This window comes from Spodoptera frugiperda, chromosome 24 (assembly GCF_023101765.2).
Source record: "Spodoptera frugiperda isolate SF20-4 chromosome 24, AGI-APGP_CSIRO_Sfru_2.0, whole genome shotgun sequence".
Classification (NCBI taxonomy): Eukaryota; Metazoa; Arthropoda; class Insecta; order Lepidoptera; family Noctuidae; genus Spodoptera; species Spodoptera frugiperda.
The window spans coordinates 829,061-847,552 of record NC_064235.1 but is presented as its reverse complement, the minus strand read 5'-3'; the positions used below and the strand labels follow the sequence as shown (position 1 = coordinate 847,552).

Genomic DNA, 18,492 nt, shown 5'->3' with positions numbered 1-18,492 from the left:
TCCCGCAGTGCGATTCTGTATCATTAATTCACGGAACTATATGAGGATATTAAAAAATGTTTACTAATTATATGTTTATAGAATACGAAACCGAATACAAATGTATTTCCTTTTGAAATAGTTCTTTCAAGCTTCGATATCGAAATCGTGTGTTACAGAATCGCAATACAGCAATCAGGGTCTTTTTACATTTGATGGGCCGACGTTTGGCCGCTATCTCGTCTGATGGTAAGTGATGATGCGGCCTACGATGGAGCACGTCTGCCCATAAGCAACCTATTCACTCGGGCTTTGAAGACACCCAAGTTATACCCATCAGGAAACACAGACTCCGGCAAGGAGTTCCACTCCCTAGCAGTTCGCACAAGGAAGCTTGGTCTTCAGATACTTACATCTTCAGTGTCGTCATTGTCATCCCCCTTCTCGGATTCCATCTCGTACAGCTGTCCATTCGATGCTACTATATACTTCTTCTGAAAGAAATGAGTAGAAAGCATATAAAACCATATTAAGTAACCTGAGGGACAGTAAGTAAAGTATTTTTTATAATAACTATCGTGAGACATACTAAAATAACTAAAAATCACGGTTTACTCACGTACGTTAATGGAGAAAAGCTCTACTAGTTTCGAGTCACAGAGAGACTCTTTATATCGGTAGGATTCTAAGTACTTACTAACATAGTTTATAAGTTCCTATTGTTACTAACCATTATGGATCACTGTTATCTGATTAATAAATAATAATAATTATCAATAGCAGCATGTGCAGTCGCGGTAACGTCGCGTAGCATACTCTGCTGCGTAGGCTGCGCTCTGCTGCTTTTCTCCATTGATATACGTGTGTTAACCGTGATTTACAGGTAATTAAGTAAGGTATTATTAAAAGATTCTGCTTGCATGTAAAATATTGTTAGGTTTAAAATATATGCATTGTATGATTATGTTAGATGATAAATAAATCATATCTATTTTGCAAATAGGTTCCAATGCAACTCTTTTACACGTCAATCTCTTAAATAACTAGATGAGGCCGGCATTTCCTATCCGACTACTCTGAGAAGAAATGCCGAAACAAACTCAGAGGTCATAGTCTCTTTTAAGTCAAGACAAAATCAATTAAAGATGTCGGAGAACCGTGCAAGTTGGTTCTGTAGTGGTATTTTGAGGAAAGAACCACCGTTAAAATAAAAAATACGTGTGTAATGTTTTAAAATAATCTACAAGACGGACATTAAAATAAAATTAGTCATCTACCCTAACACGACACCCTAATATACATATATCTGCATTGAAACCCACCTCATCTTCCTCAGGGACCTCGGCATCACGATGTTTAGTCACGAGATGCTTCTTCAGGTTGCTGATGGTCTGAGCATTGTACACATTCTTACAGATCAGACAGAGAGCAAAATTGCTTGACCTATCTAATTTCTTGAAATACTTCCACAGCTCTGAAAAATGTCTCGACCTGTACAGAAATATAACACATAACGTCACACCATTTTAGCTCCGAAGAAGCAAGAGGTGCACATTACGGCACGTAATGCCGCTATACAATGTACACCCACTTTTCACCATTTGTGTTATAAGTCCCATGTAACAGGGGGTGAGCCTATTGCCAATTCCAGACTCCGTGCTACTACTGAGAAATTTCAGAAAATCGGAAAAAAGGTTCTACTTTGCTGACCCGGGAATCGAACCAGAGACAGTAGTAAAGTAAATAAGAAATATAAATAATAAGTCCGTGGAAAGGAAAACAAACTACTTTTATATATGACTGGCCCGCGCACTGAGTAGCGGGTTCAATTCCCGCATGGAACAACTCTTTGTGTGATCCATAAATTGTTGTTTCGGGTCTGAGTGTCATGTGTTTGTGAACTTGTATGTTTGTAAACGCACCCACGACACAGGAGAAAATCCTTGTGCGGGCAACGATTTTATAAAAAAGAAAAAATAAAAAGCAAGCACTCACTTTGAAACCTGCTCCTCATCATCACTGTCTTGAGGATTCTGTCCGTGATCCTCAACATGTTTCTTCAAGTCTTCAACGGAATCATATTCAATATTTTTCTCACATATCTTGCATCGAGCCTCGAATTTATCAGAATCCAAAACGTCAAAGAAGCTCCATGTCGCTGCTCCTTTCTTTTCATTGAACGAGTTTCCTCTGAAAGTGAATACAGTTCATAATTCCACGAATCAACAGAGAGGAGTGGAAGGAGGGTAGGGAGGCCTTTGTCCTGTAGTGGGACAATCATGGCTGAAATCTAAATCAAGGATGTTAAGGATATCCACATCCGTAACCGAAACTATCGGATATCCGAAATAAAAAAATATCCATTTCCGTAACCGAAACTGAAATAAATGTTCCGGATAATTTCGGATAGGAGCGGAGTCTAAATGAGGCATGAGACAAGTTACGAAAAGTTATTTACAGGCAGATTGAAGTACCTGCCAAATGAAGACCTATTTATAAATAAAACCATTTGATTATCTATTTGTATGTTACTTTTGAAATTCCTTAGAAATCCAATATCCGTAACCGAAACTATCCGAAACTACCGGATAATTTGGAATAATTTCTTATCCGGATCCGAACCGATATAAAAATAATCACTACCCGTATCCATATCCATATCCGAAATTCCATATCCATAACATCCCTGATCTAAATGTAAAGCAACGCTAGGCTATTCTGTAACTTTCAATTCTAAAGATCGTAGTGAAGTCGATCGCTGTTCATTATATTCTTATTTTTTCATCCGCGACCATGGCGCTTGAAACAGTGCCGAAATATCAGAAAGTCATTGAAATAGAATAACATGGTAAATATCCCGTTTAAAGTTCCAATTTTTTTTTATGGAATGGGTGGCCAACGAGCGTACGAGTCACTTGATGGTAAGAGATCAGCGCCGCCCATGGACACCCGCAACACCAGAGGAGTCACAGATGCGTTGCCGGCCTTTTGTACTAGCGTCATGGTTTTTTTTATGTTTGATGGGTCGACGTTTGGCCGCTATCTCGTCTGGTGGTAAGTGATGATGCGGCCTACGATGGAGCACGTCTGCCCTTAAGCAACCTATAACTTGCTTGTGAGAATAACATCGACCATTGTAAAAAACATTTTTTAAAAAGAGTAACGATGGAGTTTCTTGCTCGTTCTTCTCCATTCGAAGCAACACTTTGGAACGAGCGCTTAGCTACACTGACAGATAAACTGACGGACAATTCAATTTGACGTTCAAAAGTGCCTAATTTAGGATTAATTGAAATAAATGCTTTGACTTTGACTTTGACCAATGACGGGCGAGAAATCGAGAATGCGATCGAGGGGACTTCGTCAACTCACATTTCACCTTCGCTGTCGCTGTCACTGGCAGGCCCAGTCAAATCGACGCCATGTTTGTTTCTCAAATGATGCGCGAGGTTCGATATAGTAGTGCGGTACGAATAGTCGTTACAACACAATTTACAAGTCGCTACGCTAGCGAGACATACAAAATTAACGTTTTAGTCACGTGAATTGTCTTCTGTAACTTTCAGTTCGAAAGATCGTAGTAAACTCGACCGCGGTCATTGGTAGTGAGAATCAACTCAACCAACGACGGGCGAGAATGTGATCGAGCTCACTTCTAAAGTTCGCATTGACAGTTACAGAATAGCCTAGCTGGGATTTTTAATAATTGCTACGCCCTAACAGGACTACATAGTCACAGGGTTATACGACTAGTACATACTAGTCGTATAACCCTGTACATGGTGCAATAAACCGTATGACTGGTGAGATACCTTCAATACTTATGGAGAGTACTCGGTACTCGATTCTCGTTAACTTGATATAAAAAAATAGGTGCTTAATTTTTATCGAAATGTCTCTAAAAATAAGTGATTTTTGAATAGGTCTCGATATAGGTAGGCAACAGCTGTACAGTGTAGGTACCTATGTATTCTGTATTGATAGCGACCTGTGCGTCCGCGCGGTGTCCAAGTATTTGCATCCGCAGTTAAATAAATAAATACTGGACTGTCGGTGTACAGTGTACGAAGTTTACTAAGAAGTTATTTAATATTTCGTTTTTATGTTATTTTATTTCATGATATATGTTCGCAAACTACAACGTCCTCATATATTGAAGGTATCTCACAAGTCAGTTTGTATAAATAAATAAATTAGAATAAAGACTTACAATACAACTTTCGGTTTCTTCATACAAGTGTAATCCGTGGGCATTTCACCGTGGTAATCAACAAGGTGTTCCTGTATCTCTGTAAATGCTTCAATGGAGAATATCTTCTCACACAGCTTGCATTGTGCCTCTGTCTTGTTAGGGCCCACAATGTCGTAATAGGTCATTGCTTTGCCCCGTCTCTTTTTAGCGCTTGACATAACTCTGAAAGTGTTCACTATTATTAAAGCATTAACTTTTTTTTTAAACGTTGCCCCATATTAGGATTTTCTCCTGTGTCGTGTGTGCGTTTACAAACATACAAGTTCACATGCACATGACACCCAGACCCGAAACAAAATTTTGTGGATCACACAGAGTTGCTCCGTGCGGGAATCGAACCCGCTACCCGTTGCACGGTAGCCAGTTGCCCAGCCACCGAACCAACCGTGCAGTCATACTGCACTGTTGTGCAGAAACTGTCGAAAGAAAACTGTTGATGGCGCTTTAAATCCGTCACCAGTTACCGATGTGGTCAGCATAAACATCTTACAAGTGGCCACTGCTGACCAAAGACCTCTTCCCACACGGAGAAGGTTTGAGCATTAATCACCACGCTTGCTCAATGCGGGTTGGCAATTTAAAGCTAAACAAGCTCTTCTAACTCGAAGATTCTCCGTGCGAGAAGAGGCCTATGTTCAGCAGTAGCCACTTATAGGCTGTTAATATGATATCACTAGCGACTCGCCCCAGCTTCGCATGGGTACAATGGTGATATATTATGCATGTATTATACATATAAACCTTCCTCTTGAATCACTCTACCTATTACAAAAAACCGCATCAAAATCCGTTGCGAAATTTTAAAGATTTAAACATACAGACAAACAAACCGTCAAAAATAGTGACTCTGTTTTATAATATGTAGTGATAACGAAAATATTATAATTTAATAACATAACTAATAAATAACAGGTTACTCAGTTACTTACTTCTCCGCCTCACTATCGTTTTCAATAGCGCGCGCATTGACGCCATGTTTCCTTTTCAAATGGAAATTAAGATTGGTCGTAGTACTACGAAACGAATAGTCCTGGAAGCAAATCTTGCATGTCGCTATATACCGCGCCTTCCTTTCAAAGAACCTCCAATATGGTGCTTTTCTGCAATAAATAATTATTTATTATTGAAAACTTGCGACCCGCCCCAGCTTCGCATGGGTGCAATGGTGATATATTATGCATGTATTATACAATATATAAACCTTCCTCTTGAATCACTTTATCTATTAAAAAAACTGCATCAAAATCCGTTGCGTAGTTTTAAAGATTTAAGCGGATTTTTACAGAGGGACATAGGGACAGAGACAGCTACTTTGTTTTATACTATGTAGTGTCTGATATTTATTCATTATCTAACTGACGGAATAAATAGTTTTTGTATTTTAATTTTCTGTCATCATCACTATTGTCATGTTTTGAGATATGCACACCACACAATATCGCTCACCTACTAATATATTGGCACATCTGCAAAAAATGCGAAATTGACTTTATATGGTTTACGTGTTTAAAAGTGCATATTAATCTATTTACTTCCATATTCATCGAGAGAGGTCGTCAGTGTCATTATACCATTATTGTAGTTCACGCACGTAAAACAACGGTTCATTGGTCAGTAAACTAAAAACTAAACAAGTCAGGTAAACTATGAAAACCGTACCTAAATGTGCCAATATATTACTAGGTGTGTGCGATATTATAACTACGTAGGTATGTATTGCACTACTACTGCCTACCACTCTATGGCTATATCTCACGTTTTGTGTGTAAAATTAATGTTTTAACATATTTCTTTCCTGTCAATAAATAAACCAAGTGTCGAATAATACACTAATGTGAAAGAAACATTGTATAATAATAATAGACAACAGACTAAAACGATACAGGCATAAGTCAGTTCTATCAACTGCTTGCCTGAATCTAATATATAAAATTCTCAGTACAACCCATATTTTTTTAATTTTCCGCGGACGAGGTCGCGGACAGAAGCTAGTAATGTATTAAAGACTAATAATATGATCAAAAACCAAAATCATAATATACATTGAAAACGTATTTTTATTTTGTAGTAACAAGATATCAAGTTGAAACATTATAACCTAAACATAATAGGTATACATAACATAAAAACATTTTAACACGTCTAACCCAGACTATTATTATCATCATAATACTACATATTATAACGGCGTTAACATGTATTAGTAAATATCGAATAAAACATATTATAATGCGAATCAAAACATATTCACGTTGTAATTTAACATTATTAGCGTCCAACATCGATGCTAAATTGAAATAATGTATTAAAACTTCTAACATCGAACGAAATAACAATATATGTTATTGTATTCAAGTAGTAATATAATATGAGCATATAATACTGACTAACAGTTACGTTATAATAAAATAACAAGGAAATATAACTCACCTCTCCGTCATGTTGCTGCGTGATGTTCACAAAACGTCAAACAACTGTGTTGCCAGCACTCGAAAACAAAATTTCTTACAAATTTGTCTCAAACTCACTGATCTAAAACATTTTTGTAAGATAAAAAAGATAAAAATCCGGTTAAAATTATTGTCAGAATTATTACAATGTATTCATTTTAAAATAAAAATATGTGTAGAGTTTTGTTTGTATTTACTTTTGAACATTCTGAAAGGTATTGTTTTAATATTTACTTATAAGTGTAAAATATTAATAATACTGTTATTTAATTGAATATGTTTTAAAGATTTTATAAAAATACGTTATTGTTAGTAATAGCATATTGCGTCGTTTTAAATCACAAAAATGATATATATTATTTTAGAAAAGGCTCTTTGAAACGTATGATTTATTACTACTACTACTGTACAATGACGGTTACCGATTTTGGTACGAAGCTTTTTGTTTCAAATGTAATAATAATTTTTTGTCCAATCACAACAACTGACAAATATTTTATGTCCAATGGTGAGTCACTAGGTAATACAATGTAGTGAGCAAAATTACGGTAGGTTCCATTGTACTATAATACAATTCCTACCAAATTGGTAGAATTTTTATAACCAGTCGCTCTACATAACACGCTGCCGCATGCTATATTATTTGACTACTATTTAGGTATTATAACATGTGTTATAGACATTGAATAGATACTTTTTTGAGGGGGAAAATCATCCAATGACTTCTCCCGCCTTGGGCGAGAGGGAGTGTCAGACTCTTACTGACTAAAAACCACCCCGTTCCTACTTCTGCTTTTCGAGCCCCGGTAAACCCGCTAGAAACCATCCATAGCACAAGTACTTACATAGCACACATCTTAATTCCAATCCATATAGAAAACACAGCTTAGCTGAGTCCATTTCCACCAGTGTTAAGCTATGTGTACCAATAAATATGATTGGTGGAAACCAAACGCATCCACAGCAACGTCACGCATATTTCTAGAGAAAAAGCACACTTACCCTTAGTCGGGTATACGACCCCGGCGACAATAGGAGCGGTGGTGTTGCACGTATTCTAGTCTTAAATCAAACGTAGCATAGCACATTTCTGATGGAAAAGCACCCTTTGTCATCGTCGGGTATGCAGCACCCGGCGGGAAGAGGAGCGGTGGTGTTACGTGTATTATAGTCTGAATTGAACACATGGCTTGTCTGTTGCTTAACAAGGCATGAAGCATTAATAATGAGTTTAATAGAAAAAAAAACAAAGACATTAAAATTGTAACTACACAACCACGAGGTGACTTGCTTAACCTTGAGAAACTGGTTGGCGGGGCGTAAACATAATACTAAAACATATATTTTTAAACACATTAATTAGGTATAGTATTATCTAGATTTCTAGACTTAGATAATACACATAAAACATTTTGTTAACCACCGCTTCTCTTCTGTTGGGGTGTCATATACCCGATTAAGTTTAAGGGTGCTTTTTCCACCAGAGATGTGCTATGCTACGTTGCTGTGTATACGTTTGGCTTCCACCAATCATATTCATTGGTACCTAACCATATCTTAGTTCTGGTGGAAACGGACTTCCTATTCCTGCTTTGAGCCGGATCCTTGGGTATAATCCGTTAGGTAGTCCGCAGCTCTGGATGTGGTCTAGAGAGACTAAGTGTGGGAGAGCCATGTTTCGGCACTGCTGGACCGGCTCGACCGGAGTGATACCACGGTCTCACAGAAAACCGACGTGAAACAACGCTTGCTTGAGTTTACCGGAGCCTCAATTACCCTAGTCTTTCCAATCCCCGATTAACCAACAACTCTTAAGCCGGCAACGCACTTGTAACGCTTCTGGTGTTTCGGGTGTCCATGGGCGGCGGCGATTGCTTACCATCAGGTGATACGTCTGTTCGTTTACCGGCTTATAATTATCATAAAAAATTCATGTAAAAGAATTTAAACCTACAGATTGAATACATTCGTTATGAAAAAACTGATTATTTTGACAATAGTTATTTATGACTTTTCAGACGTCTATTGTTTATAAGATTCAGTACAAAAAATACTACATTATCGATTACACAATTTGACTAAAATGTGATGCAGGATATAAAATAAAAATATATTACTACTAGGTCTATTTTATTTACTATTAAACCGACTTCGCAAACATACGACCGTAAAAAACCCACAAAAATTCCCTCTACATTTTATTCTAACACACAAAAAAAAACGTGCAAAAACTAAAACTAAAAAAAAACCTATTCTCTAACAAAAATAACTTGAAATATTCACATGTATAAATTAAAATAAGGATACATACTACTTGGGACAAACCCGTCCACAGCGAGTGACGCGCGTGTAACGTCACTCACTACGCAGATGTAACGTCACTAGAGCGCGTAACGAAACCAATTGGCTACTTTCCTACTAGTGGACAAACTTTTTTCGAAACTAAAAACGATAATTTCTATCCAACTCTGTCCAAATAGCGTTATGACGTCACAAGTTTTTGACGTCAAATAGCAAACTTATTTCTAGAATTTATCCTAGAAAAAATTGGCACTTAAATAGTTCATCAAATTTATGAATGAGAGTGTGATTATCAATCTTTTATTGTATTGAAAAGTTGTAATCATTTATTTTTGACCGAGGATAATACCCAATTTATAGAATGCAGGTGGACAAATTCGGAACTAAAGGTAATCCTAGTCCAATCTTCCAATAGCTATGTGTGTTACAAAGTCAATATCATCTGATTTCAATAGGGGTCAAAAATAAATTAGTTACAACTTTTCAACTACAATAAAATACTTATACAAAAATATGGCGCCAAGTTCCAAATCTTAGTCCGTTCAGAATTATTTTATCAGTAGCTAAATCAGGGGCGCATCGCGTTCTGCGCCCGCCTCAAAGAGCCATCAGACCACCAGTAGGGCTGATGCCTAATCCGGAGCTGCGGACTACCTAGCGAAAATAGGAACGGGGTGGTTTTTATCAAATTAAATCAAATCAAATCAAAATCATTTATTTCAAATAGACCAGGAAGGCACTTTTGAACGTCAAAGCAAATGTAATAATATTAATAACGTCTGTCTGTCTGTCGGTCAGTCCTCTAGTGAAGCTATTTGCTCGTTCCAAAGTGTACCCCCGATTCCTATGGAGAAGAACGAGCAAGAAACTCCATAGTTTTAGTCAGTAAGAATCTGACACTCCCTCTCGCCTCGCCCAAGACGGGAGAAGGCATTAGATGATATTCCCCGCTTAAAAAACAAGGATTTGTACGACTACTAGCGCCCCTGTAAACTGTTTCCGTAACTTGGTGTTACAGTTACGTCATTTTGAGAGTTTCGTAAGAGTATTCTTGACAGTAGGTATGGCGGATGGCCTGGTTATTTTAAAGAAAGTTTCAAATTATTCGCGTCCCACTTTTGTGTGCTGATTGTAGTAGCGTTACGATGTTTAAAGCGTTGCTTCCTATTATTCTAAGCTGCGAAGATAGATTTGCATGGAAACAGTTGTTTGTGGACGCGAGAAGCGTTGGCATAGGTCAATATGTATGTATAAATAGATTTTAAAATTTACCTGCGGAAATATTAAATTCACAGTTATGAAACTACATTCTCAGTGTACGGAAATGAGCTTATTACATGGGTCCTATAACTATTATTAAATTAATGGGTATATAAAGTAAATAGTATAAAGTATGAGTAATATAAAGATGATTAAATTATTCAGACACCACTGACAAACGGTGAAGGAAAACATCGTGAGGAAACCTGGCCTTATAATTTCTAATTATAAGTTTGAAATCGCCAACCCGCATTGAGCAAGCGTGGTGATTAATGCTCAAATGTTTTCCGTGTGAGAAGAGGTTTTTGGTCAGCAGTGGACACTTATAGGCTGTTGGTGATGATAATGGAAACGCAGTATTATACCTAACCTAGATTATTCTTATTTTTATGGTATAAGCCGGTAAACGATCATACGAATCACCTGATGGTAAGCAATTACTGCCGGTTATGGACCCCCGAAACACCAGAGGGGTTTTGAGCGAGGAAAATCATCCAATGACTTCTTCCGTCAGTTCTTTCAGTGTCAGACTCTTACTGACTAAAAACCACCCCGTTCCTACTCCTGCTTTTCGAGCCGGAGTCCCGGTAACCCGCTAGGTAGTCCGTAGCTCCGGTCGCTGTTTGCGGGGGAGGACTGTCTCTGTCTGAGGCAGCAGACAACGTCACACCTTCTTTTTCTTCTCCTCTAATAACATCTTCTGATTTATTTCGTTGCGGGATTCAAGACAGTCATTCATGTCCCTGAGACTTCAGTATTCCGGTGTTTTCATGGTTGTATCTACTGTAGATCCTGGTGCACAGGAGTTGCAGTGGTATGGGAGGTTGTGGCAGGCTTGTTCCAATTAGAAAACGTCACACCTTTTATCCCCGAAGGGGTAGGCAGAGGTATACATTACGGCGAACGATGTCTAGTCTGCGAGAGAACTGTCTCTATCTGATGAAGTGGACAGCGTGTTTCATGGCTGATATGACGATGATATCAGACTGCATACCTGCGTAAGTTTGACGAAATACTTGGGCACCGTACCCAGCGTTACGTAAGTAGTCATTAAAATAAAATAAATGACGATGACGGCGCGCACGTCACTGTGACGTCACGTCGTACGATATCGTGCGTTTAGTTGTTGCAGGAAAATCGTCAGTTATTTGCTTATGTCTGGTAAATGGTTAAGATTGCATTAAGGTTGGCCTTTAGGCTTTGACGTATACATAAGGTAAATTGTGATTTTATGAATAATTAATGTAATAATACACAAACGTTCCTAATCCGTGCAGCCAGGGAATGGAACAAACTTCTATTTTTCTTGAGAAATACTACCCGGGTCTTTTCAAGGTCAGAGTAAAATATAAGGTAGGTACCTACTATCTAAGTCTGTGTGCTCCATCCTCGGCCACATCTTTACTTCGCCGTCCTGGCAGTGAGTGGGTCGATGGCTAAACGCTGACTTATTAACGTTAAAAAAATGGGGAGTTGTTCATGTTCCTGGGATGTGCCTGATTTCATTGTTTTTATGGTATAAGCCGGTAAACGAGCTGATGGATCACCTGATGGTAAGCAATTGCCACCGTCCATGGACACTTGAAACACCAGAGGCGTCACAAACAGTATTTAAGGGTTATGGGATTAGGAAGGGGACTAATTGGGCCTCCGGTAACCTCACTCACACAACGCAAGTTGTTTCACGTCGGTGTACTGCTCGGCCGTGGTATCACTCCGGTCGAGCCGGCCCAGCAGTGCCGAAGCATGGTTCTTCCACACTGTATGGATAGTACCACAGAGAACATTTGTACAGAAACTTTAAGAATTTATTTTGTACTGTTTCAAGCAGAATAGTTATAGCACCTAGAACCAAAATTCACGACCAAAGCCACGCACAACAACAAGTTTAAACATCACAAACCTCATTCAATCCAACGCAAACAAAACAAACAATGCAATAACGAAACGTTATCACTACAATCTACAACCTTTGGCACTAGCACACTATAACCACCTTTATTACCAAGCTACTAAACACTATAATCCCATACAATGATCTACACATTCATTGTAAACATGTTATGCGTTGGGTTACCTCACAGAATTTCAACCTCTATAACTTTCCAACATAAGATCTATAACAGCATGCAATTCAATTCTTCATATAGACTTGGTATCGTACACGGGAATATAGACACTACAGCTTCAAGAATAAGATAGATAATCCTGTGTGATATATTATCAGCGTGAATAGGTCTGCCCTTGCATCAGGTCGTTGGCTCCATTCGTAGTAAGTCCTCAGTACATTACAGTTGGCAGTTGTCCAGGAGACCATTTGGTTCAAAATAGTCTTTAGGGCTTAGTTTTGAGGCGTGGGATAGGTTAAGTAAGAGTGGGTAAGGTTTATTGGAGGCCCAGTAGGACTGACGCCTGGAGGTCTACTCTAATTCAACGAAAAACGAAGTTTCGTCCGAAACTGCGCAGATTTCGTGCTAAAATTCCATTTATTGCGAACTTTTGTGAACGAATGAAATGATGATAAATAAATAGGTTTTGATATGAAATTGAAAATAAAACGTTATGTCAAGTAATTCTATTAGTAAATCAATAAAACCTACGGCCGAAGATTAAACGACACTTCGCATTCGAGAACCGGAGTAGACCTACTGATCCGGAGCTGCGGACTACCTAGCGGGTTTACCGGGGCTCCGGCTCGGAAAGCAGGAGTAGGAACGGGGTGGTTTTTAGTCAGTAAGAGTCTGACACTCCCTCACACCTCGCCCAAAGCGGATGAAGTCATTGGATGATTTCCCCCTTAAAAAATAACATTTAGACTCGTATGGAGAAAAACGAGCAAGAAACTCCATAGGTTACTCTTTTAACAATCTCATTATAAAACTATCAGCCAGATTGACATAACCGAACGTGTCTTTTCTATTGGATTGCAATCGACTAGTAATTTATGCAATTTTTCAATATGCACGTCACGCCTTTTATCCTAAAAGGGGTAAGCAGAGGTGCACATTACGGCACGTAATGCCGCTATACAATGTACACACACTTTTCACCATTTGTGTTATAACTCCCATGTAATAGGAGGTGAGCCTATTGCCATATACTGGGCACAATTCCAGACTTCGTGCTACTACTGAGAAATTTTTGGTAAACCGAAAAAAGTCCAGTAATACTTTGCTCGAGTAATCTCAAGCCATCGCTCCTTCAATCACAATAACAACAGGACGTAAAACGACATGAACGCCATCTGCCAAGTGCAAAAAACGAGAAAAAAGCTTTAGAAAACATCGCACACGCACTCGAGTCTGCCGACCACCACGACCGGCGGATGTTAATATGCGGATATGAGTCACAATTAAGCCTCATGGTGAGAATGTACAAAGAGCTAACCTTAAATAATATGGGAATAGTCGTGTAACATCAAGAAAGAAGACTTATTTAAAGCAACGTATTATAAACGCTATGCTTTTCGGCACGAATGGGCCGGCTCGACCGGAGTGATACCACGGCCGAGTAGAAAACCGACGTGAAACAACGCTTGCGTTGTGTTTTGTTGTGTGAGTGAGGTTACCGGAGGCCTAATTACCCCCCTCCCAAACCCTCGAATCCCCAGTAATCTGCAAATTGAAAACCCCCAAAAGGACGGTAACACACTTTTAATACCTCTGGTGATTGCTTGCCATCAAAGTTAAAGTCAAACTTATTTATTTCAAATAGACTGGGAGTGGGAAGGCACTTTTGAACGTCAAAGCAAATATAATAATATTAAAAATGTCTATCTGTCGGTCAGTCCTCTAGTTGCTCTATTTGTTCGTTCCAAAGTGTAGATTCCTATGGAGAAGAACGAGCAAGAAACTCCATAAGTTACTCTTTTTCAATCAGGTTCACAAATCACAATACATCAGGTGATCCGTCTGCTCGTTTACCATAAAAAACATACCAGAACTTTCATTCGTACAACCAAATATAGTCAACGAATTTAAACACAAATTAGTTAGAACATTGCTCATTAAACAAAATTAGATATGGCGCGATGATTCAACACTGAAGCGTGGAATAAACAAGATATATTTAGACCGTAGTGGTGGGCACGAGAAATAAAGAGGTTCCAGTACAGAAATAACTACATTATTACGTGGGAGATGCAAAATAATGAGATGTTAAGAGAAAGATTCCCACGACTCGACGCCGTCGTGTCTTTGCCTTGCATTTTTCTTTTATTTTTTTTTTATTTTGTGAACTGTCAAATTTTCCCGCTAAAATTCGATTTGGCACCAAAATGCTATGGACACTGTTACAAATAGAGTGAAAACTATTTATGATCTTTTGTTTTATTCATCTGCTAAATTATTTCGGCCATATATATAAAATACCTATATAACAAACACTAAACAGCATTATAATAAAAATAGATTATTTCTTTGTACAGTATTATTTACATAGTAACCATAAGCAATAAGTACCCAGAAAGTATGTAGTAATGCTTGTGTTGGGTCGTTCCGGTCCTCCTTAAGCCTCGTATTCATGGTAAACATTTTGCTTAGCAACAGTTGATCCACGTTGTTGCTGGAAACTTTGTTAAGCTAATATAAACTGATGTTTTCGCTCGCCGAGCGTCAAATCTGCAGCATGGCGCGACCAACTCCACAACACAAGTGTTGCCCGTAACATGTTTATGCAATCATGTTACTAAACAATATGTTAACATGAATACAAGGCTTTAGGAACAATGATTTATGTTTAGGCTAATATTCCTCTTAAAATATCAGCCTACTAGCATGGCATGAAACTAGTCGAGTCCCTCGTCAAACAGTTACGTGAGTAAGCCGATAACATAACAATTTAATTTAGTATGTCTCACGAAAGTTATAACAAAATTTCCTTTTATGCTAATTTCTTGAGTTCAATGAAGCAATTATGATATATTTTTCTAAACTTAACCTAAAAATATCGATGACTCACTAATAATCACGTGTGGCGCGATGCCAGACCCGGCCAATGCCGGTGCGCGGTACAAAACATTATACGTCAAATCTCGTAACTGACGTGAACACCATGGGCATAACATAACATCGTGTTTACATCTCATATTTCTCGAGATACGACACAATCAAAATGTAACCTTAACTTTTCACCAATTAAGTTATAAGTCCCTTGTCACATCACATCAACAGCGTATAAGTGTCCACTGCTGACCAAAGGCCTCTTCTTACACGGAGAAGGTTTGAGCATTAATCACCACTCTTGCTCAATGCGGGTTGGCGATTTCAAACTTATAATTAGAAATTATAAGTCCAGGTTTCCTCACGATGTTTTCCTTCACCGTTTGTCAGTGGTGTCTAAATAATCTTAGAAAGTACATATAACTCGGAAAACGTCACATTGGTACTTGCCGTTGGTAGATTTGGAACCCGCACTCTCAAACAGGCGTCTTAAATCACCGGGCCTGTAAATCCCGTGTGATATAAAAAAGCCCAGTAATACTTTGCCCGACCCGGGAATCGAAAACGAGACCCGTTGTCTGGCAATCGCATTTGCGACCACTCGACCAACGAGGCACTCTCTTCAATAGTTTCATTAAGTCTTTGACTGCCAATAGAAAACTGTTGAAGGCAAATCCTCCGCTAACGTCGGTCACCGGTGACCACCATGGCGTTTAAGTAATGTGTTAATCACTTATTTCTCTGAGTACGGCGGTTAAACAGTTACTAGAATCACTGTAAATTAATTCTGCGTATCCCTTGCGGCGCAATAACGTAACAAACAAACGCATAACGCAATGGATTTAACCATATTGCCCAATAACCGCGCAAAAAATTACAACTTTAAAGTGTGCGTGCGGCGAAACTTGGAACTAATGTAGAATGTATGTATTTTGACAGCTCTTTGACATGTTTATGTAGTAAGTGGCGCCGCCGTGGTGTGTGAATGTAAGTTTGTTTCTTTGTATGGCTTATGGGTAGATGTGATAGGTTGGCTATGGAGTATTAGTGGTAAGGAGTGCTAGGTAAATCTTTTTCTAGCGTCATAAGCCTGCAATCAGCTACAAGGGAATGGGCAGCGGACAACGTTAAAGGTTACCGGGGCTATGGCTCAAAGCGGGAGAAGGAGCGGGGTGGTTTTTAGTCAGTAAACGAGTCTGACGGATCACCTCTCCCGCCTCACCCAAGGCGGGAGTGTTACCGGTATTTTGGGGGTTTGAAATTTAAGGCATGTTAGGAATGGAGATTGAGAAGGGTGGTCCCCGGTAACCTCACTTACACAACGTAACCTTTGTTTCACGTCGGTTTTGTATGAGGCCGTGGTATCACTCCCGTCGAGCCGGCATATTTGCCGTCGAGCCAGCCCATGGACGGCTATTGTATTCAGGCTGATAAGAAAAAATGTGACATTATCTATTAACTTAACGATCACCATACCTCATATCATAACATAACTACTGAAAACTGGGTGCTACAATGTTAATGCACCTCTGCAACCTTCAAATGTTAGATGGGGCCCAGTAGGGCTGATGCCTGATCCGGAGCTGCGGACTACTTAGCGGGATACCGGGGCTCCGGCTCGAAAAGCAGGAGTAGGAACGGGGTGGTTTTTAGTCAGTAAGAGTCTGACACTCCCTCTCGCCTCGCCCAAGAGGAGAGAAATCATTGGATGATTTTCTCCCCTCAAAAAAAAAAAAAACCTTCAAATGCTATGTTTATTCAGACCGAGTCTACACTCTCCGAACTACATACTCCATGGAGCCCACGACACGTAACACCTCGCAGTTTCCGGATATTTCTCGACACTGTGAACTTGTTGACCAATCCTGTTGTTATACAGGTGATATGCAGAAGTGCAAGTAGATTGTATCGTTGGTTAAATTATTCAATACTTCACGTGGGAAAGCCTTCCTTGAAACAAAAAACTGTCTTAAATCTGTGCTTGCGTTGCGTGTTTCGCTGTATACAGGGTGTCCCTGAAGTCGACGTCCAACAGGCACCAGATGATCGGCAAGGTTCCAAATGTTATCAGAAAAATATAAAAAAATTCTAAGTCCTACAGTTTTTAAATTACAGTGACTTATGTGTTATCCACGAAAAAGTACACCCTGTGCCAGTCTTTTGACTCTTGTTGCTACAAATCTTTATTTTTTCGTCTTCAGTCTTCCTTACATTATCCTGAATAGTACTCCAGTAATATGGAATCATAAATTCTCACCCAACTGCTTTAGATTGGAAAACCTTGTTAGTTTTAGAGGAACCAAATATTCTGAATAAAATTTTCACCTTACTTTAAGTGACTGTACTGAATAAATTATGTATGGCGCTAGTAGTGGCAAATTTCACCAAAGTTGGCGCATTTAATAAGGATTATAAAATGGTATAGCACTTTGCAAATTATTTCTTAAATTCGACACAAAAAAAGATTTTTCAACGAAACTCCGTTTCGATGAATTTATTTGAACTTACTAAAAATTCTTCTAGTGTACTCAAATCATACGTTATAACCTCGTATGCACTAGACAGCACTTTGCACGCTATTTGTTATCATCATGTTGAAAATCAGCGAGGATCTCTTGTTAAACAACATTGTCTGTTTACCCGTGATTTCGCTTGCAGCATTCGTCATTGCACTGGTGTTGTGCATCTCGAACCATCGTACCCGGGCTTCGGCATTTTAGCTGAGCACTGGCTTTTTTGTACCGTGTTGATTATTTATTTTTTGCTTTACCTGCAATTCCTTGTAACGGTGCAAATAACTCTTTCTCGACAAACTGAAGAATATTTGATGCTACATCCCGCATTTGATCACAAGGCATGAACACGTAACTTAATCGGAGGATTTAACCATTTCTTTTTTTTTTGATGGGGATATGATGAGTAATTGTGCGTAAGGGCTCATGTACACCATACCACTACCGCGTCGATATGCTGTGTACATGAATCTGCCGCGTCCGTTCCTTTTGATTTTACTACACATTTGATAATGTGTTTGATGCATTATGAACATCATATTGCAATCATTCAATATTATTTAGTGAAACATGATACACAACATCAGTTCCTCTAGTAAGTCTAGTAATATTGCCGACGAATGCTGCAAGCGAAATCATGAGTAGACAATGTTGTTTGACAAGAAATCCTCGCTGATTTTCAACATGATGATAACAAATAGCGTGCAAAGTGCTGTCTAGTGCATACGAGGTTATAACGTATGATTTGAGTACACTAGAAGAATTTTTAGTAAGTTCAAATAAATTCATCGAAACGG

General features: G+C 38.8%; 1 protein-coding gene and 1 long non-coding RNA gene across 3 annotated transcripts in view; one reads left to right on the top strand and one right to left on the bottom strand.

The window, feature by feature from the left end:
* LOC118278884 (probable WRKY transcription factor protein 1) overlaps nucleotides 1-18,492 on the bottom strand; it is a 41,877-nt gene that overhangs the window by 848 nt on the left and 22,537 nt on the right. Inside the window, exons 1-6 of one of the 2 annotated variants that reach the window (XM_050703667.1) lie at nucleotides 6,662-6,808; nucleotides 5,161-5,331; nucleotides 4,190-4,393; nucleotides 1,975-2,169; nucleotides 1,302-1,470; nucleotides 393-473 (exon numbers count right to left, since the gene is read on the bottom strand). In XM_050703667.1, the coding sequence (XP_050559624.1) occupies nucleotides 393-473; nucleotides 1,302-1,470; nucleotides 1,975-2,169; nucleotides 4,190-4,393; nucleotides 5,161-5,331; nucleotides 6,662-6,672 (831 nt within the window). In that variant the 5' untranslated portion in view covers nucleotides 6,673-6,808. Of the gene's footprint in view, nucleotides 1-392; nucleotides 474-1,301; nucleotides 1,471-1,974; nucleotides 2,170-4,189; nucleotides 4,394-5,160; nucleotides 5,332-6,661; nucleotides 6,809-18,492 lie in introns of those variants that run through there. The other variant, XM_050703668.1, reaches the window with a different exon arrangement.
* The window catches only part of LOC126912281 (uncharacterized), a 56,897-nt gene continuing 43,760 nt past the window's right edge, over nucleotides 5,356-18,492 (top strand). Inside the window, exon 1 of the long non-coding RNA XR_007706908.1 lies at nucleotides 5,356-5,870. This is a non-coding gene — a long non-coding RNA (uncharacterized LOC126912281). The remainder of the gene's footprint in view (nucleotides 5,871-18,492) is intronic.